This window comes from Aythya fuligula, chromosome 1 (assembly GCF_009819795.1).
Source record: "Aythya fuligula isolate bAytFul2 chromosome 1, bAytFul2.pri, whole genome shotgun sequence".
In the NCBI taxonomy this organism is placed as follows: domain Eukaryota; kingdom Metazoa; phylum Chordata; class Aves; order Anseriformes; family Anatidae; genus Aythya; species Aythya fuligula.
Window position 1 is genome coordinate 181580422 of NC_045559.1, and position 21774 is coordinate 181602195.

Sequence of the window (21774 nt, forward strand, 5' to 3'; positions counted from 1 at the left end):
CGGCATGGAGCTGGGACAGGGGAGGGTCAGGCTGGGCACCACCTTCCCCCGCGGAGGGGCGGGGCATGTGGAAGCCCCGCCCCCGTCTCCATGGCGACGCCGCGAGTCGCTTCCCGCCCTCTCCCTCCCCCCTCCCTCTCGTCTCCACGGCGACCGCTCCCTCCCCTTCCGGCGCCGACCCGGAAGCGGCGGGGCGGAAGCGGCCGGGGGCGCCGCGGGGGGCTGAGGCGGGGGCGGATGAGCGGGCGGCGGGGGCCGCAGCGCGGCGGGCAGGCCCCGGGGCAGGCCGGCCGGCAGGTAACGGGCCCGCCGCGAACGGGCCCCGCACCGGCACCGTGACCGCGGGGGGACGGCGGGGGGCAGAGGCCGGCCGGGAGGGCGGGCGGGGGCGGCCCCCGCCGTGTAGGGCCGCGGGAGGCGAGGCCCGGCCCCGCTCGGTGCTGGGCCCGGCTCTTGCCCGGCCGCTCTCGGCCCTCACGGGCAGGCCCGTGCCGGGCCGCTGGCCTGGGGGCTGGGCTTACCGTGAGGCGGGGTGGGGGGGCGGGAGGCTGCTCGGAAAGCAGCGGGGATGGGGGCAGGCGGCCGCCAGCAGGTCCCAGCCGTGCCCAGCTCTGAGTCATTCGGCCGGTGTTGTCTGGAGGAGTCGGTACCGCGGTGGAGGAGCTGAGTAAAGGCGCGGGGAGGTGGGAGGGGGCAGGTGGTGGCACCTGAAGGCATCCGTCCAACCCAAGGCTGATGTGGAGTGCAGGTGCAACAGAAAGAATTTCCCCAAATTGACGTGATGCCTGGTGGGGTATCTTAAGTAAACATTTCACGTATACCGAGGCGCTGTAATGTTCAAATTTCAAAGTAAAATTGACTTCAGTTTTCCCCATCTCTTCACTGACAATGCTGCTAAACACAAGGTTTAAAAATCAGAGTTTGTGACCTGTTTTTTTTCTTCATGCTTTAAAGTGAAATGGTATAGGGACAGTATGTGAGGGCAGAAGCATCTAAGGGACACGATGGTGCTCCGCAAATTTGATTTGTTTTTTAATTGACAGCCTAGTGTGAGTCAGTATTAAAATAACATCTCAAAACAGTGCTAGGAGGCACTGCAGATGGAGGTGTTGTCTGTGGAATAATACCTTCATAAAAGCTAAACAAAAAACTAATAGGGTATGCTAAATATTCTGGCCAGTTGTCATTAAAGAGCTTAGCATCTCTGGATTTGATGTTAGGGGTGTCTAGGTAGACTGCTACAACAGTGTTCTTGGCTATGAAATTTCAATTAGTTACTATTACTTTACTATAACTAGCATAAAATGATTGTGCATATTAGGAGCCGACATTAGAATAGGAACCCCTGTGCTTACACTTAACAGAATTTTCATGCTTTTGGAGGAGAAAATGCTGTACAGATGAGATTTATGTACAATGAGCCATTTAAGATGTTGTGTTTGAATAAAGTGATGTGTTTCATAGTGATATTTGTTTCTCCTTGATCTTTCAGTACCCCAGGAGTGACCATAAAATATGATTCTTCACCAACTGTACCAAACTTCTTAAGTACTTCTTTTGCCACTGGGTCACCTGGCTTCAACTACAATGGTAAGTTATGATTCAGCAAACATATTTTCAGATTGTTTCACTGTAGCCTGTTGCCTGTCTGGCTGATGAGGAGAAAGCCATCAATGTTTGTTTTTTCTCAAAAATCTGATTTTGCTTATCACTTCAGAGTTTTGTCATATTTTTAATGATGTTTTCCTTCATAGCTTGTGAATACTTCTCCTAAATACTTACTCGTTGTCCATTGCATCACAGGAATCATCACATAAAGTGATGTGTTTTCAGTCATGTATGGTGTTAGACAGCTGGGTACAAACTGCATGTCCTTCTTCCACGCTGTTTTTTTTTTTAGTATTCTTCTATTCACAAATACTCATATTGCCATGAAGTTTACCTGGTGTTAAGCAGTCAGTGAATAGAATGCCTGAAGTCACTCCGGTATCCAATGGGCTTATATAGAAAATGTGTTTGTTTAGATGTTCAAATGAAAATGCCACTTTAAAATGCCCTGTAGTAATAGGTTGCAATGAGTAATAGCACATCATTAAGTGATCTTTTTTCCAAGGACAGGGAAGAAAATTTATGTTAGAGATACTGTAGGTGAATAAAAAAAAAAAAAAGCCTGAGTAAGTATTTTTTCAAAGATACCACAAAGGAGTTAAATCCGTTAAAATAAATACTATTGAGTATACTATGCCATGGGATATAGGGAAGCTTTTGCCAGGATGGTGGTGTGTTAGGTTTTGGTATATTTCTTAGCTTCTCTTAGTGGATATCTTGGAGTGGAGACTGTTAAATGGTTGAGAAACAGTATATCATAAGAAACTCTTCCTAAATTGCAATGTTCTGAATGTAAGATCTTCATTTCTGTCTTGTAGAAAAATGCCTGATCTTTGGCATCCGTGCCTATGCATTAAATGTTTTCTTCCTGAGCTGCAGTTCGGGAAAATTTTGGTCTAACCTTTATGTGGAGTTAGCAGCCAGCTTAAAGAAGAACAGATTTTCTATTTTTTGTCTGTAATTATTTTTATTAATATTAATCATTACCTTTATTAGGCATAATTTCTATTCCCACTTTTAATTCTAGCTGCCCTTCATTGTTTTAACACTTTATAACGTAGCCAAAACTTCACGAATATAGATGCTTGGAAGCGGGATTAATTACTGCTAATGTAGTTACACAATGTTTCAGCTGCTAGGTTTAGAATCTGTGAAAGAATGCTTGAGCCCATCTTCTATTAATTCATATCAGTAGTAATAGAGGTTTTTGTGATGGCTTTTATGCACGAGATTGTTCAGCTAACGTACTTTCTAAAAAAAACCTGTTTATAATTCTTGCAGCAACAAGCTTTAGAACTGGCATTGGATCGTGCAGAGGTAAGGAATAGTTACTTGTTTGCATATAATATGTTGGGCTCACACCTAAGGAACATAATGTATGTGTGAAAAGCAGGAGGGTGTGTTTATGTAAATATGTGTGTGTATATAAATAAAGACCCATACATGTAACACTGGTTTTGCGAAATTCTCACTAAAATTACTAGACCAGGTCATTGTCTGTTACCTATTGAACTGAGAACAGTGTCAGGTACAATGATGATAAACCTTGCAGCACTTAAATTTTCCCCTTTTGAAACAAACAAATGTGTATGCTGTGAAATAAGCAGAGTTGTACAGTGGTGATTGCTGTAAATTCAGAGACAGCTGGCAGAACTACGTGGTAAAATCCTGTTTGTGTTTTTTTAAGGTTGCCTAGTTGGTATGAAAAGGCAAGTGCCTTTACTTTTCATGATGACGTTTGATGTAGTGGCTGCCTTGAACACTGTTAGTATATTTTAATTAAAATTATATTTATAATACGCAGGTCTGTAAAACAGAGAAACCTGGAATAAGTGCAAAAGACAAGGATAAAATAAAAATTCCCTCAGCTGGTTATATTGGGGAATACTTGATGTGTTGAGCCATTACACATGAAATTGATTGTATCTGAGCAAGTTAGCTTCAGTATGTTAGCACGTTAACTTAAGCAAATATTAGCTACTCTAATTACAGAATGTGAATGTAAAATCAAGATTTTGCATGCAACTAATGCTACAGTTCTTAGTTTACCTGTTTCTTTCTTTTTTAGTATATCATTGAAAGTGCCCGTCAGAGACCTCCCAAAAGAAAATATTTATCCAGTGGAAGGTAATAAGAGTTTTGGTATTTAGTTTTTAAGTAGTTTTTCTTTGGTTTGATTTTGGTTACATTTTAAGCTTTTTTTTTTTTTTTTTTTAATTTCAGAAAATCTGTATTTCAAAAACTCTATGATTTGTATATAGAAGAATGTGAAAAAGAGCCTGAGATAAAGGTAAGTGGAAATTGCTGAGCAGCTTTTAATTGTTGTCTAAATGGGCAAGTTCAGAAAAGACGTATTTCGCTTAATTCCTCTATTGGGGGAAAAAAAAAAAAAAGAAAAGCTGGTGGTTGTAGTAGTTACTGAAGGCTAAGACTTGGGTAACAACAATTAATGACTTTTGTGGACTAAACTGATTATTTTATAGCATTGTAATTCAGTTTGAAATAAGAACATGGTGCTGGGAGGGCTGGTGATTACCTGATGAACCTAATTCTGTTCCTAAAGGTAATAAAGTAGAATGCTGGCATAGAGTTGTGACAATTTTACTGAAGTTGCTTTTTATTATATGAAAAGTAGAATTTCAAATGAACAGTCTAGAATGGAGAGATGTAAGAAGTTTATTAGGCAACAGATAGTGCTATTAAAGTAATTGGGTAATATGTGAATATTAAACCTAGTCTGGCTTGAGTGACCTGTTTATTCTGTTTCAGTCCTGCATCACTGACACAATTGTGAGCAAATGTCAAGCATTGTTGTCAGTATCACTGCTTCTGAATCACTTAATTAGCATGACTGCTGTGGAAAAAATGTGCAATTTTTTTCAGAATCTGTGCTCTGTTGTAAATCCAGATGTCTTTTTTTGTTTAAAGATTCATCAACAGCAAATAAGTAACAATATATTTGAGCAGCAGGGAGAAGATTGGGCTTGCTAGACTGGAATCTGGAGAAAAGTAGGGTTTTAATACTATGGCTGTTGCTAAATCAGAAGGCGCTCAGCAAACTGACCCAACTCTAATAAAATTAAAGTAGTGAGGAAATTTTAGCACCACAGTAGATGAAGTGGATTATTGCTGATACAGATCTGAATTAAAACTTAATCTTTATTTAGTGGCTTATTTATTGATGTATTGGAAGCTTATGATAGCAAAAATTTCTATTTAGAACTCTTATTCACCAGATGTGGGTAGTTAATGTATCTTGGTCATATGCTGTGGATTCTAATTACTGAAAATAGGAAGCTTAAATATTGTAGTTTTAAGTTTAGAAGACGATGCTATTGTGAAACCTTATCCATGACTGCACATTCATCTCAGTTTACAATAACGAGGAAATACTGTTCTGCCTAGAGTTTGGCCAACAACCTTACAGTTTTTGATATACAGAACTGTCAAATCTTCTGTTTGCTACTGCATCATTTTGATGATACGAATTCTAAGTATGTTGTCCATCCAAAAGCAATCTTTTCATTCATATTTAGTATTATTTTTCAGTTGTATCTTAGCTCTTGTAATATAACGTTTCTCCCATGTTCATGCTTCCTAGCCTGCAGTTTATTTGTTCATTTATATTCTTGTTTGCTTTTGGTGTGCATAGGGAACACCAAATTTTCCACACTCATTCGCAAAGGACTAATGCATTACTCATCCCCTATTAGTGCAGTCTGCCCATTTGTTCACATGCATGCTAGTGAGAGTCGTAGTTATGTTGAAGTGATTCTCTAGAGCAGTTTATGTCCTTTAGATTCCTGTGCAGTACTGTGGTACCTAAATGTTGAAACAATAACATTTTAACAATAATAACAGACTTGGGCTGTGGGCTTGAAGGATTTAGGCTAGGTAGGTAGTTGCTACTATGTAGACATGTTAGAAGGCAACATCAGTGGGCAAGCACCAAAATATCTCAAAGTAAAGAAAGTTTCACACTGTTAATGAAAATCACTGGAATTAAGTCATTTGATTTCCATGTTGGACTAGTACAAAAATAGCAAATTGCACATCTGTTGCTTTGCTATAAAAGTGCTCCTAGGGACTGCTCCCCACACTGGCAGATGTGGGGAATAAGTAACAATGATACGTGAATAAAACAAATGGTGCCAGATAATGGTGAGGGATTTTCTTTGTTTTGGTGTTGTTTTTTTCCTTGATTAGTCTCTAACGATAATGAATGATGCACACGGTTGGATGTATTTGGGGAATTGTGTAAAATGTTATCTTCATATATATAACTAGCATGTGTGAGGTTACAAAACAGCTGGCGATAATAATCTACTCTGAAGAAAACCAAACCTCATTAGGGTGCAGCAGCCTTTTTAGATCACAGCATTCCTCAAGTTTGATCTGTAAAAGCTTATCTTAGGTGTTACTTAGGAAACTGAAATATTTTCTTGCCTCCACTGTGGAGACTGTGTGGGCCTTGTCTTTAATAGCTACATTAATACTAATCTGTGTACTTAGCTAGTAGTTGCAGTCTTCTCTAAGAATCCAATTTAGATTCAATGAGGTCACAAACATCCTTAGGCTTCAGTATATTCCTTGTGTTTTGTAACCAGTTAACAATGCCTCCATAAAAGGAGGTATCTTCTGAATTGTAGGGTTGGGTTTTTTAGTCAATATATACCAAACTCTGCTTTGCTCTTTCAGTTTTCTGAAAGAACAATGCTTGTCACCATTCACACAGTTAATTTTCAAGTCTTCTGTTGAAATTGACAGGAAATAAAATTGTGATCTCTTTGACTCTGTTGAACAAACCATGCGAAGAGTAGGAAAGAAATTGGTTCTGAATTTCAAGCAAAAATAGTCATATGCTCTTAGATGTAAAGGAATCACTTATGCTTTACTAATGTGAAATTTTAAATTTTAAAGAATTGCTTAAAAATTGTGATAATCTTTAGGTTATAATAAAATTATACTTAATTTGTTGAATGCTTAGTTATCTCTGATTAAAATATATAATTGCATATTCATGTGAGAGAACAAAAGTACTAAGTAACCCTTGTTGTTCTTAGATCAGAACCTTGTCTCATGCAAACAATCATATTTAATCTTCCTTTGTGTATAAGACTGGCCATGTAATTTCCCCTGGTAATTTCTGCAATGAGACTGACTTTTAGTTAGCTACCCTGCTGCCATACCTTAGGGAGTCTGTAAGTAATGCCACCAGGGTTGTGCATCGTATGATTACTCTTTTTCCCCTCAAAGAATAATTACAAATTTCAGTACATGGATTACTCTAAGCACTTTGAAGATGGTAGATTTCATATAAAGCCATCAGAACTGCCTGTGGAATGAGTATTTCAATCCATACCCACCACCACCACCACTGCCTCTCTCAGTACCTGAGAAAAGACATCTATGACGTGAGAAGAAACATGTTAAATGTTTACCCTAAGGGAAGTATTCTGAAATAATTTGAATATAAGATTTGTGATTTCACTTCTAACAAATCTTGACCTCTCAAAATTCTTCCTTAAAACAGAAGAAAAAAAAGACATCTGCTCCCTGAAAATACTCAAAAAAATAATCAAAAATGTGAGTCTGTCTACTGCTTTTTTCCTCAATGCTACAGATGAAAGGAACACAATAAGACAGTATTTTGAAAATTATAGAATAGAGGAGTTATAGAATTAAGGCTGGAAAAGACTTCCAAGATCACCTGGTCAACCATCCCCCACCACCAATGTCACCCACTAAACCATGTCCTTAAGCACCACGTCCAACCTTTCCTTGAACACCCCCATATATTCACCAATACATTCAATACCAACACTCCAATATATTCGGTGACATCTGTAACCCTCTAAGATTTTGAAAAAACGATGACACCAAAGTTATGATGGCTGTTCAGCAAACTTACCCTAAACCAATGATTCTCTGCAGTAAACATAACATGACATGAAAAAGCTTGAATTCTGTTGTTCTCTACTGAACAATCAGATAAAATATATACTCATGAGTTTATAGAAGACTATGATGGTGAGCACAGAGAACCTCTTGTTAATAGCCAAGTTATTCACTTGTCAAGTCCTGCAGAGAATAAATGATGGTGTCCAATCTGCTCTTGCATATTCTATGCATTTGTAAAGTGATGCTAGGGTTAATGAAATACGTCTGAAGTCAAGGGAAGAACCTTCGGTGGTGGGGTTATTGGGTTTTCTTAGACTTGCATTTCACAAAGGTGGTAAATTGCTTCAAGAGCTTTTTTATGGAGATGATCAGTTTGAAGCATTGGTCAGAAGCTGTAAAACAATCATAAAGACAAGTGAAAAATTGACTCAAGATGTTATAGTAAAAGCAGTCATGATAACGATAAAATCAGAATTTTGTGCACTGTCAGAGGATAAGATATTAAAGCTAAGATACAAACATAGCCATGGATTGAGTAATAGCAAACAAAGCATAAAAGCACTGCCTGTCTTGTTAGAGAGTAGTCACTCAGTATTTATTCAGTGGCAGTCTTCATAAGTCACTGGAAAAGGAAGACAGCACCTATACTCTCTCTGTGCTGCTTCCCACCCATCACAGTCACCGCAGTGTGTGTTCACGGAGGGGAGTACCACTTTTCTGCTGATTCAGAGAGGGTTAGGATTGTTAGTTTATTAGCTGGTGCAGCCGAGGTAGTGTAACTGCCTTGTGCCTCTGTGTCTGAATCCTTCCAATATACCATGGTGAACATTTGAGAAATCTAATACGCCTCAATCCACTTCTTGACCTTTAAGACTGTCCCAGACAAGATCTGAGCTTAATACCAGCTCTGAGCTACTACCTCCGATAGCCAGCTCAAAGGAGGAAGGTCCTCCTGTGGCTATAGTCATCTTCATGCTTAGTGCAAGGTAATTTTACCTGCTAATTATTTTTGGTATGCCACTTTTTGTAAACCAAAAACACCAATTTACTCCAATGTCTTGGAGTGGTGTTATTATTTTAAAATGTGCCTGGCACCTGGCATGCATCTTAAGAAATTTAGTTCATATGAATTTAGTGCTAAAAATGTTGTCAGGCCTGTTCAGGTCTGTTTGATTGTCCTCTTCCTCTTTTTCCTGTCTTCTGCCATCCTTCTCAACCTCCCCCCCCAAAATAGGCAAGAAAAAACCTGCCAAGCTGTAGTTGGCTAATTACTCCTGAACAATAAAAATAAAAAGAACTAACATGTTGTTCACTGAGTAGTGTGATTAATCAATGTAATAACTTTTACAATCGAACTATGATTATGTATGTTACTTATCTGATGTGTAAGGAGCAGAGGCCTTCTGTAAAAATAACTTCTTACTATTTCTTGTACATGTGAACAAATTTCTGAGGAAAAAGGTAAATTGTTCCCTATAAATTTTTTGTGATTGCTAGTCAGTTTAAATAATTCTGGACTTGTGATTTCATAGAATAATGTCATTAGTTGAATAATCTTTTTTATTAAGCTCATGAAAATAAAGTTGAATTAGAAATATTAACAGTATTAATAACTTCTAGAGGCTGTTTTAATTCTGTCCCAATGAGATCCAATGGATTTATTTTTATTTGCTTTTTAATTTTTAAAAATAATTTTACAATAAATAGTTTTTTTAGCATGCCTTACATAACCTGGTGATCTTTTTTAAATCAAGCCTTACATAATTCACAAGTCCTTTTCTATTTCCCTCCTAATACCATTGCACAACTGAATATGAAATGAGTGATCTTTCCAACACAGAAATCAAAACTTTTCCATCAAAAGATGACAGTATCTCAATTGTTAAGAATGAAGATATTAGAGGAGTTGAGAGTTGACTTTGTTTTCAGAGGGCAATTACTGTATGCCAGGATATTTCATGCTAGGTGTAAGTGAAGAGACAATAGCTCTATTCTGTACTCAGTGATCTTTCTGAAAATTGAAGCCGTGCACAGTCTCTCCTTCTGGGGTAGGTGTCTTATAGGATTCTAGCAGGAGTATTAGCTGAAGGTTTTACCTAGCAGGCTGCATCTGATATATAATCTAAATCTTCCCTCTTTTAGTTTAAAGCCATTACTCCTTGTCTTGTCACTATACCTGTGACAGAGTCCCTTCCCAGCTTTCCTGTAGGCCCCCTTTATATACTGAAAGGCTGCTCTAAGGTCTCCTCAGAGCCTTCTCGTTTCCAGGCTGAACAACCCCAACTCTCTCAGCCTGTCTTCATAACAGAGGTGCTCCAGCCCTCATCATCCTCACGGCCCTCCTCTGGACTTGCTCCAATAGATCCCTGTCCTTGTGCTGGGGGCCCCAGCGCTGAGCACAGGGCTCCAGGTGGGGTCTCTCGAGAGCAGAGCAGAGGGGAAGAATCACCTCTCTCAACCTCCTGGCCACTCTGCTTTTGATGCAGCCCAGGATACAGTTGGCTTGCACTTGGCCTTGTTGAAACTCATGAGGTTTGCACAGGCCCACCTCGCAAGCCTGTCCAGGTCCTTCTGGATGGCATCCCTTCCCTCTGGCATGTTGACCACACAGCTTGTTGGCAAACTTGCTGAGAGTGCACTCCGTTTTCTTGTCCGTGTCACTGACTAAGATGTTAAAGAGCACCAGTCCCAATACTGACCCCCTGAGGAACACCGCTTATCGCTGGACATTGAGCAATTGAACACAACACGTTGAGAGCAACCATCCAGGCAATTCCTTATCCACCATGGATGGATGGAGTGGTCCATCCATCAAATCTATCTCTATGCAATTTAGAGACAAGGGTATCATGCTTTTCTTTGTGGTAGTTTCCAGACTTCTAAACGCTAAAAGGCAGTAAGATTTTAGTCTGGAAAAGGAACATTTGCTTGCTAGGAATATTTGAGAGTAGTAAAAACTTTGTTGTTGTTATCAAACAGTGTATAATGTATAAATATGTGCACATAATAATGATACCAAATAATGTTCTGCTGTAGATTTGCAACATTGCAAATCTTAGCCAAGGATCATTCTTGCTAATTGTTTTGTGTGGTCTAAAAGTTTTTTGAACTGAAATGAGTGTTTCTAAAAAAAAAAAAAAAAAAAAAAGGTGCGTAAGTATGTACAATAATACATAATTTATATATTGTATTGAATTCTGCTAAATTAAATTTAAATGGGCTTGTTTTGATACATACTTCAACATTAAAATAAATATTTCTCATTCTGGCAACTGTTTTAATGCTTCTAATTACTTGATAGTATTATGTTCATGAGCAATGTTTACTTTTAAAGCAGAAGCTGAGGCGAAATGTGAATTTACTTGAGAAGCTGGTTATGCAGGAGACGTTGTCGTGTCTGGTGGTGAACCTCTATCCAGGAAATGAGGGTTACTCAATTATGCTCAGGGGAAAAAATGGTTCAGGTAACATTTTTACTATTTAATTTTTAAAACTATTCAGAGTGCTCTATAAATAGTTGGAATGTGTTGCTGTTGCTAATGTTTAACTGTTTATAACACAATCCCTTGTTTAAAAAAAAAAAAAAAGAAATAACACCTGTACTTGAACTGCAAATCTGCACAGAGTTGTGAAGTGCTTGTAAGCAATCTCTAGCAGTGCAGTATAAATCAATACATATGAATGTTTTTTATAGCCTTCCTCCCTTATTTCCAGCTAGCTTTGTATCTGTTCCCTCTTTTTTCTGTGTTTCTTATCTGAGTTTCTCTTACTTCATGTACCTTCTGGAAAGAAGAGTGAAAGAAATTATATAAGTCTAGCGAAAGCCATCTGCATTCCACTTTGATTGCATCTTTATGCTACCTGGTACTGTAGTAAGCACTAAGAATATATAGCGTCTCACTTGGGAGCAAGCATTTGTTCCATTGAGCTATAAAGGAGTTTTGCTTTGTAAGGAAAAAGAAAAGAAAAAGTGTTCTGGGAACAGAAATGGATGTAACAATTAATATTATTAAAAAAAAAAAAAAAAAAAAAAAGCAGCAATTTTGATATTTTCCACCAGCCCTGCTTTGTTCTGCGGCAAGCTCGTTTTAGATTTCACACTGTTATAGTCAAAACTTGAAAGGCAGATGAAAAGCAGTATGTTTTGTTTTATTCAAATCCAGATTCTGAGACCATACGGCTGCCTTATGAGGAAGGCGAACTGCTTGAATATTTGGATGCAGAGGAGCTACCACCAATTTTGGTTGATCTTTTAGAAAAATCTCAGGTTTGAAAGTTTTGTTTTTAAAAAATAAATTGTTTTGTACCTAAATAGACTTTGAATCATGAATCCTTCACATATGTGATTCCAACAACAGAACGTGAAACACTTGCTCATTTGGAACCAAAATATTTAATGCCCCAAATAAATACTTGATTGATCACTATAAAAAGGTAATTCATAAATACTGGGGAGAAAGGAATAGAAGGAGTTGCTCTTGTTTCGACTGCCAGACAGCTTGGATTCTGTGTTCTAGCAAAATGTCATTTGTTCTGTCATGAAATATTTGGCATGGAAATTTCCTAAAACTACATTTCTGGTATATGAAAACAAAACATTTGAAGCTTGTATGTTAGGTCTGTCTAGGTATGTTATAAAGACCTATGATCTTGTTAAAATTAGTAGTTTTATCCATAGTATCAATAAATACTGTATAATATATAACAAACTATATGGAGGCCAGGGCTGAGAAAGATGAGTAAATATTTGGATATTTACAAGTTGATCTTTTTTTTCAACTAGGTTAATATTTTTCATTGTGGATGTGTCATAGCAGAAATCCGTGACTATAGGCAGTCTGGTAACATGAAATCTCCAACATACCAAAGCAAGCACATTCTTTTGCGTCCTACAATGCAGGTAAGAAGTGTTTTAAGTCATTTCTCAGTGTTACAATAGTTCCCAGAGTTGATAAGAGCTACTACTGAACATATATTAAGAACTCTTATTACTCTGTTGAAAGCTAACTGCAATTATGTCTTTCTCATCAGACTTTAATTTGTGATGTGCATTCTATAACAAGTGACAACCACAAATGGACACAGGTGAGTCAACAGTTATTTTAAAACTTCACAGTAATGTGATGAATATACTTTATTTCATAAATTCTGATAAGCAAAATTGATGATATTCTAGACGTATTCAAACTGCTAGTGATGCAATAGTGTCTTTCTCCAAGATGCCACAGAAAACAATAGTTGTTAATTGAATCAGACATTATTTTTTGGTAACCCAGAATGACAGTGTTGGTGTTAGTGTAACTAGTTTACCATACTTCGTTTGTCTTCAATATAAAGCTCCAGAGCAGCAGGTATAATCTAATGGCACAGTTGCTCCTTTAATGGAACTTTCCTAATTATATTATTATAGTAAAGAGAATTTTGTTAACTAGGATTGGAAAATTAGAGTTAGTTAAATGCTGAAGAGCATGGTGCTGGCAGTGTACTTGTTTGTCTTTCAGAGCCACAATCTCGCTCAAATCCATTTCAAATTTTAATCTAAAGTTCCAGACAGATAATCTTTATGGCACTATTGTTAGTCTATCAAGATAAATCACTAAGAGAAAATTAATGTCTTACCATTACTGCTATTAAAAAAAAGAAAAGAAAAGAAAAAACACCTTTCGGTAGGTTCTCTTTTCCTATTAGAAACCCCTAACCAAAGCCCTGTAACTCATAACTGTTAGTGATATTTAAGCGTTATTTTCTGTTGTTGAGTATTGACAAATAGTTTCTTCAATTTCTTTAAGATAATGTGCATGTTATGCATAGGTGTGTATTAATGTGAAAGTCTTCATGATTTTACATTTAATAATAACTGTATATTATACAGGAGGACAAACTTCTACTTGAGAGCCAGCTTATTTTGGCTACAGCAGAGCCTTTGTGTCTTGATCCTTCAATAGCAGTGACCTGTACTACAAACAGACTCCTGTACAACAAGCAGAAAATGAATACTCGCCCCATGAAAAGGTATTTTTCAGTTTGAAGCCTGTTGAGACTCCTTCAAGATTTTTTTTTTGGGGGGGGGGGGCGGGGGCGGGCAGGGTTCAAAGAGAAGTGTAATCGCATCTTAATGTCTACTTAAATACTTGGAATAGTGGGAACAGTCAGATTATCTTATTTTCAAATATTCAGTTTTGTAGTGTATTTCACTTAGTAATAAATACTGCAATATGCTTATTTTTGTATATCAAAAACGTGTATGTTATTTTAACATCATACATCATATGGCAGCTTTAATCTTGTCCTTTTACTTAATTCAGGTGTCAAATGGCATCTCAATTTGAAATATATAAATGGATATTTTGCATATTGTCTGACGCTTTAAAAACTGTAAAATTTTGCTGCTAAACAATGAAATCAAATTAATTATTTATTTTTGAGGTTTATAGACTAAACAGAAGCGTTGTCTTATTTGAATCTTAATAAATTTATAAGTAATGTGGAACATGCTATATACAAGATATCAAACTTGTTTAACTTCTGTGCCTGGTGGTTCACTTTTTTTTCCACAAAAGCTTGAAATGGTTTACTCTTTCTTAGTAAAAGAGGTACATTCGTTCTGTAGAATGAAAAGTGCTAATGGTCTGTTAGAATTAACAAAGTATGTTTAAAATTAGAATCGCATTGACATACTATCCTAATGTACAGCTAGTGGTGCTAATTGTAAATAGACAAATTGATCAAGCTGCTCTTAAAAATTAGAGTGTAGTGGTAAACAAGCATTCCATTAGAAAAGTACACAGAGGTGTTAAATGGATGTCCCAGATAGCATTAATGTGCCAAAGGGTTGGGTGTGAAACAAAGAATGAAGAGTAGTTCCCATGAGTATAACTTATTAGTCACATAAGCAGTATATGGATCTTCTGGCAGAACTGAAATCTTTGAAAATATGCAAACCAAAGGCTCAGTAGCCTTTCGTATAGTTAATTATTTTGACAATGTAATTATGCATTTCAAAAATAACCCCATTCTTAGCACTGAAACATATAAACAGAATACTAGTATAGTATTCGTAAAAATACAAAATTGAGTTTAAGTTGTATAGTCCAGAACAGTGATTTTAAATTAATATTTCAAAACCTGTTTTCTAGTCTCAATGTAAATAGCATTTCCCTGTGTGTTTTTGTGCTTGTACTTAGGCAGTGGGAAATTCGGTTTTGATGTTCTTACAATCGTATCTGTCATTTTACCTTAGGTGTTTCAAAAGGTACTCAAGGTCATCTTTGAACAGGCAGCAGGAAGTAGGTCACTATTCAACGCCACCACAGCTCAGAATACTTGACTACTTACAGAAAAGGAAGGAGAGGAAAGGCACCCAGCAGTATGACCTCAAAATTTCTAAAGCTGGAAATGTAAGTGTTCTGAGACACTGGTAGGTGAACTTCTTAACTGTTTATTTACAAATGTGGTACACTAATACCACTTTATTCATCTTCCAGTGTGTAGATATGTGGAAACAGAACCCTTGCTACTTGACTGCACCTTCTGAAGTGGATGTAAGTTTGGTTGTTATCTTTTAGCAATTATTAGCAATTGTATTCAATGTTGTATTGCATGAAGAAGGAAGTGACTAAAGAATATCCAGTATCAAACAACAAGAATTTTTAAGAAGGTTTTAACATTTGAAATTCATTTTCTGTAGTTTAAGGTACAAACACAAGCTAAGCGACACTGGAATACATTGCAACTACAGTGTGATAGTTTGGATAAGACAAACAGGGCAAACTGAGCTTTAATATTGTTCAACTGTAGGATCCATTTGAAATTCTGTTGATAATATTTGAAATTTAAAAACAAAAAAAAAGGAAAGTATTTTACAAGGAGTTACTTCTCAGCCTGGTAGAAGTTTTTCTTGACATGTTATACTATAGGACATACTATTTTCAATGGTTTATTATATAGAGAATTCTAATTGGGAATTCTTCTGATCAGCCTATGTGTGCATTCTGATTTCAGCGATATGTATGTTATTGTTTTTTGGCACTGTCAGAATACATACTGTTACTAGACAGAAGGGGTCAGTGGATTAGCCAAGGCTGTAGGTTTGGGCTTAATTGGGAGTGGCAGTAGTGTACATTACACATCGAATGATGCTGTAGGTTTGCATATGATTTCTCTCCCTTTTTGCTTCAGCACTGTTGTAACTCCAGACTCTGATTAGGTCAAGTACTAATATTGTGAAATTTCTTAGCCATTCCACACTGCAGGCAGTAGTTTAAATCTGTTCTCTTAACAAAAGTGTGAAACATACGTTTAACATGTCAAGTATGATGTAACAGAATAAACATAAAGTCCTGAATGTTCTCCAATTCACTTTTTCTGAAAACTGCACATATAGATGAGGTCTTACTCATTTTTGAAGACTCTCATGTTAGCCACTGTTAAAAACAAGCAGCTGTGTTAGTTTGACATTAACTCTGGCCCAAGATGACCACTGTTATTTAGTTTTTGTTTTCTTTTTCTATCTCCATTTTCTTTAAGGTGGAAAAATATGCCAAAGTGGAAAAGTCTATCAAGCCTGACGACTCACAACCAACTGTTTGGCCAGCACATGTGAGTAATTTAGACCTTTGGCAAACTTTTCTGTCTCTAGTTAAAATGTCACGTATTTCAATAAAATGTAAATAATGTGGGGAATACTCCTCCTTCCACCAATTGAATTAACCTTCCATTTATTATATAGACATGGAAAGATTGTTACAGAAACTTGTAATTTCATACAGTGATCAGTGTTGTAATTTCTTCAGATCTTCCAGAAATGTAATGAAAAACACCGTCTCCCAAGTAATGTGCTGTCACTGTGTAGTAAATAAAACAATAATTTACAGGGATCGAGTACTCTGATCAATAAATTGTTTTCTTCATGCAGCTCATATAAAGATTGACATAAAAATGTTTCTGTCAAAATCAAAATGGCAAATTTTGAAAGAAATCATGTAATAAGGGCAGAAAGCCCTTTCAAAATTGTTATAGTCAAACCTTAAAATTTCACACAAATGGAATGATTTGATAAGGAGAGGTCATTTTAATATAATTAGGCATACATTAGTTCATTAATTCTTTGTAATTTCTGAATTGATATATCATTCTTATTTACAGCATGTATCATGATATCCTTGCTTCATATTACCAAAAAGTAATACTTTCCCATAGAACTCAATTTTCATCACTGACAGATTTTTGGAACATTTTTGGCATTGCTGTAACTTATAGAATTCTATATATGTTTACCCAGTCTGGCTTATGGTATCTTCTAACATGGTTGGTTTAAGGTTTGCAATATTTTTGAATTTTTAATAGATGGTAAACTTATTTTCCTCCCATCTCTTCAGATAATTTCTTCTCAAATAATTTTCATTTTAGCAAATGCACCCCATCTTTTATTTTGTTATGTATCTTTCGTATTGTATAGAACTGGCATATTTTACTAGCTATTTCTCCTACTGCTTTTGTAAGACTTAAGTGGTTATTTTCTTCTTCTAGGAAATAAAAGATGATTATGTGTTTGAATGTGAAGTTGGTAATCAGCTGCAAAAAACAAAGCTGACCATTTTTCAATCTCTTGGCAATCCGTTGTACTATGGTAAAATTCAGACACTCAAAGGTGATGAGGAAAGTGACAGCCTATTAACTCCATCACAGTAAGTTATATGTTCTTTTAAAATGTGGTATGATGCAATACATAAAAGAAGACAACCACTACTTACCATTTTCAGGCATAAAAATATTTAGGAGATACAAATCTGATTTTAAGAGGGTTTTTTTGTTCAAAAAAATCATCGGATAAACCTCAGATTTTTTTTCTAACAAGTAAAAGGACACATTTTACCAACATCATATCTTGAATATTCTTTTACATCAAAACTATATTGTAAGAAAATCTCGTATTGTGAAAATCTTTGTGTCTCGTACTGCAAGACATTGTTAGTGTGTGTTTTCCAGTGGTACTCATAATTTTGATCACTGTGTCAAAATCTGCCTGAAGCTGTGAAAACATTAGTCTTTATTATATTGCATTTACCCCTATATCAAGAACTTTAGGCTAAGTAAATAATGAAGGAAAATACGAGGTGCAAAGAAGTTACATCCTGTTCATACTACTGTTTTGAATCTGCTATTTTTGGCTGCAGTTCTAGAAATATTCTGTGTTCTTATCTCCTCTTGTTATGTCTGCCAATTCTTTTTATGGAGGAACCTATGCAGCAATGTATACCCTATACATTTCAGTAAGGTGGGGAGCAGTTAGCTTGAGCAACTGTATTTCTGTTAGCAAAAAAATTTTGTCTGCTATATAATTGCTATGTGATGCTATTTTTTTAGTATACAAGGATCTTCTCATATTCAGGGTATTTTATCCCTAAAATCTAAGCTATTTAACGTTTCTGTACTTACTGCTAATCTACTTAAAACAGCAGCGTAGCTTACAGTTGTAATAAGGTTGGGAATTAAGAGGATATAAAGCTGTTGTATGTTTGTTGGCTTAGGGTTTTTTTTTTAGGGTTTGTTGTTGGATTTGTTTTGTTTTGTTTTTTTCAGGTGGGGGATGTCACCGTTTTGGTCCATTGCTTTTTAAGATCTTACCCGCTGATCTTTGAATTCCATTCGTTGATCATGAATTTGTTTTCTTTCTCATAAAACAGTATCATAAGAAGTGAAAGGTGCAGATGATGTTATTGTCTTATTAAACTTAATATAAAATCTGATCTGGAGAAACTGAGAAGTTCTGTAGTGTTTAAAAAATTGAGTAAAAAATTAATAATTTGCAAGCCATGGCATTAATCAAAAAAGAAATGTTTAGTTCTGGAAAAACGTGGGGAATTGGAATTTGGACAAGTGAAATCAAACAGTGGAAACTAAATGTTTAGTTTTATACACTAAAGTAGGGCTGGTTTTGACATAACCGCAGGACACTTATGTTTGTATTTGTGGGTGAGCAGATTGGGATGTTGATTCATGGATAACTTTACCATTGCTACTTTTCACAGTAGCAATGCTGTAGCAGTTATTCACTTCCATTTTTTTGAAAATAGAAATACAAGAATTCCATATTCTGCCTTTTATAGGTAATTTTCTCTTAAAGGAGTCTATATTACACAACATATATATTGTGCACTGTTATGAAACCAAGTTTTTATTTCAAGTACTAAATACTGAGTCAATCAAATGAATCAAATGTCTCTTGTCAGTGGGCAGATCTGAAAACAGAATAGTATTGATGTTCTTTGAGCTTGTAATTATAAAAATATTATTTTACAATCCATGACTGAAAATGTGTTATACTTTCTAAATTTCAGGTTCCTCATTGGTTCCAAGACTGACGCTGAAAGGTAAATTCATACAGAATATAGAACTGTCTTGATGCCAAATAATTCATTTTGTTCCTTTTAGCTAATATGACTGTTAATGTTGTGGTTATGGAAACAGGTGCTGAACAGATAAGCAAAATAAGAAGAATTAATTATTGTAATAAGGAGAAGGAGATAGTGTGCAGTTCATGCATTTAACATGTAGGGAAATATATAGGAAAGCAAGTATGTAAATACAGCCTGTCCCGCTACCTAAATCCCAAGTATGTTGTTAGTTAGCTTCACAGTTACCCGATTACACAAGTAATTATAAAATTCTGAAAGCATGTAAGAGGAATTTCATCTTGGGATTTTGTGTGGTAAATTGGCAATCATGGAAGTTTTTAATTTGAGCTCAGTGTGATATAGGACTTTTTTTTATGCTCTTCATTATTTGATTCAGCTTTCTTAAAAAGCAAATAAATCAGTGTTCTAGTATTTTTAAGTCATAGAATAATTAGGATTAGCAATCTTGGCATAACTGTGTCGCAGCAAATTAAGAATTTCTTCAAATATTTGCCTGTAAGCATCATGTTACAGATACCTGTGTGCCTCTGTACACGAGGGCAGAACCTGTTGAAAGCACTCTCTCACAAAGCTGTTCACATGTTTGTGCCTTCTTAGGAGACTTTGAGGTGATGTACGTGCCATAGCCATTCCCCACTACGTGGTTCTCTCTTCTTAAGTGCCTGGCAGGGAGATGAACCCTTGATTTGGTCAAAATATCAGTAATTCTTTGTTTTAATAGATAATTTTGATCAATAAATTATTTGCTTGTCTTTTTCTCCTGCTTTTTTGTGGTGATACATACTTTTTTTTGCTTGTGCTGTAAGCTAAATTGGGGGATTGGTTGGCTGAAAACCAATGCAACAGTACTATGGGGTTTAGTTTTAACTGGAATTCATTTCCTGATCATATTTGCCACTCTGCACAAATCCTCCTATCAGAAAAAGTAGGTATGTTTCAGGGACTAGTTCAAGAAGTATCAACGGAGGAAGGAGCACAGCAGCACCTTTCTGAGCACACAGCACTTTATTACTCAGATTCCACTGTAACTTTAAATTATCTAGATCCTATATACTGGAAAAGGTGCATCTTGGGACCCTTGCTTACGGCAGCAGATTACATCAGTGCTATGCTCATATTTAGGTGCAAACTGATGGAAATAGTCCAGCACTTCTTCAGGGCATAAGGAACAGCTCACAGGTCTTCAGTTTGGTTTTCAAGTCTGCTAGGTTACTTTACCACAGCCATAAGCCAAGTATACAGTGTTCCCTCAAATTACTAGAAATGTAGAGATGTAGCGTTGGATTTCTTAGAGCAGTTCTGCATTTGTTTGCCTGATGCTGTTGATGCTTTACACCACTGGGTATGTCACTGCTTGCTAGTCTCCTATAATAAAATTCTGCTGTCCCAGTGCTGAAAGAAGAAAGTCTGGTCCCTTTTGCTGTGATAACTGATTTTTGGATATACCTTCACTATGAACCTCCCCTGCTCTAAGGAGTCTTCATCTGACATAGACTTCAAGTTAAAGGAGGGTTGACTGTTCTGTAAGGAACATAGCAGAGAGGACACAGCTTTATAAAAGATTCTGGACTCGTGGAGGAAATGGCTGGCTGACATCCTGAAGAACTGTACTGCCTTTTGGGAAGGGAGCTGTTAGGTCTACTGTTTTGCATATTCCTCTGAAAGAGTGTTTCCTAAACTTAGATTAAGTAGTTTGACTGATTCAAGCTTATTGCAGGAAACTGCTTCATGTAAGCATTTGTAGTTGGCATTAGAAAAATCAGTGGTTTAAAAACCAAAGAAACAAACACAAACTTTAAAACAGCACTAATCTAAGAACAGAACCCAGGAACATAAAGTAGGAAGATGGATATATAAAAATATGTTTAGCCTGTTTATCTAGGTTTTATATAGATGTATATTTAAAGGTATATATTTTATGCATAATACATATATTTTTTATATAACATCTGTATTTAGTATATACATATATACATTCAAAATTGTTAATCTTTAAATGTTTTTATGTATTTGTTTGTTTCAGAGTGGTGAACCAGTATCAGGAGTTAGTACAAAATGAAGCTAAATGTCCTGTGAAAATGTTTCATAATTCAGGTGGATCAGTCAATCTCAGTCATCTTTCTCCAGGGAAGGAAATGGAAGTGAGTTTATCGAGATATATATTTCTTTTATTTGCCCTTGTCGAATTGTTAGAATAATCAATCCTTGTTGTTCATATTTGAAAGTAAAATAACCTAAAAATTCATTCCGAATTAATTTTTAAACATGTTATTGTCATAATCATTCAGGGTGAGTGTATCAGAAAAGCTAGAGGAAAGCACTTTTGTTTTCACTGCTGGTATATTTTATCTTTTAGCCATGGCTTTTTTTTATGGCCATGCATAGTACAGTTAGCTCTAGGGTTTTGTTTAGAGCGTTTTTCTCTGTTCAGATTAACCTTTTACAAAGCAGTATAGTAAAATGCAGCCATGCATTTTTTAATACACATCAGTAAAACAGAAGTAGAAGGAATAGCTGAGCTTTTCTTTTACCTCTATAATTTATTTTCCCCTTAATTCAAGAGGAAAACTTTCAAAACGAACAAAGCTTTTAAAGTGTATATGTTTTTGTATGCATGTCATAGAAATTCCTGAATTCTCATGCTTGTGGTATTGCCCCTGTGTTTTACTTCTGCTGGCTTTCTCGGTCAACTGTATTTAAGCTCCAATTAGTAAATGAATTTGTGACGGCAGGGGCTATTTGCTTTGCTGTGTCTTTGCTGTAAATACATCCTCTGAAGGGCTATAACCTTGCTCTGAAAGAGATGGTTCTTTGTGTCAGCCAGAAGAATAGCACGTTGAAGACAGTG

General features: G+C 36.4%; 1 protein-coding gene across 9 annotated transcripts in view; it reads left to right on the forward strand.

Moving 5' to 3' along the window:
• Positions 1–248: 248 nt before the first annotated feature.
• Positions 249–21774, forward strand: part of SUPT20H (SPT20 homolog, SAGA complex component) — a 34680-nt gene continuing 13154 nt past the window's right edge. For 6 of the 9 annotated variants that reach the window (XM_032186492.1, XM_032186501.1, XM_032186534.1 and 3 more), the window contains exons 1-16: positions 249–297; positions 1493–1590; positions 2890–2925; positions 3677–3735; positions 3832–3898; positions 10844–10973; positions 11673–11776; positions 12293–12409; positions 12541–12594; positions 13382–13521; positions 14750–14906; positions 14994–15050; positions 16036–16107; positions 17038–17195; positions 18849–18881; positions 20950–21067. In XM_032186492.1, coding sequence (XP_032042383.1) covers positions 1588–1590; positions 2890–2925; positions 3677–3735; positions 3832–3898; positions 10844–10973; positions 11673–11776; positions 12293–12409; positions 12541–12594; positions 13382–13521; positions 14750–14906; positions 14994–15050; positions 16036–16107; positions 17038–17195; positions 18849–18881; positions 20950–21067 — 1305 coding nt within the window. In that variant the 5' untranslated portion in view covers positions 249–297; positions 1493–1587. The remainder of the gene's footprint in view (positions 298–1492; positions 1591–2889; positions 2926–3676; positions 3736–3831; positions 3899–10843; positions 10974–11672; positions 11777–12292; positions 12410–12540; positions 12595–13381; positions 13522–14749; positions 14907–14993; positions 15051–16035; positions 16108–17037; positions 17196–18848; positions 18882–20949; positions 21068–21774) is intronic. The other 3 variants (XM_032186527.1, XM_032186520.1, XM_032186483.1) reach the window with 1 other exon arrangement.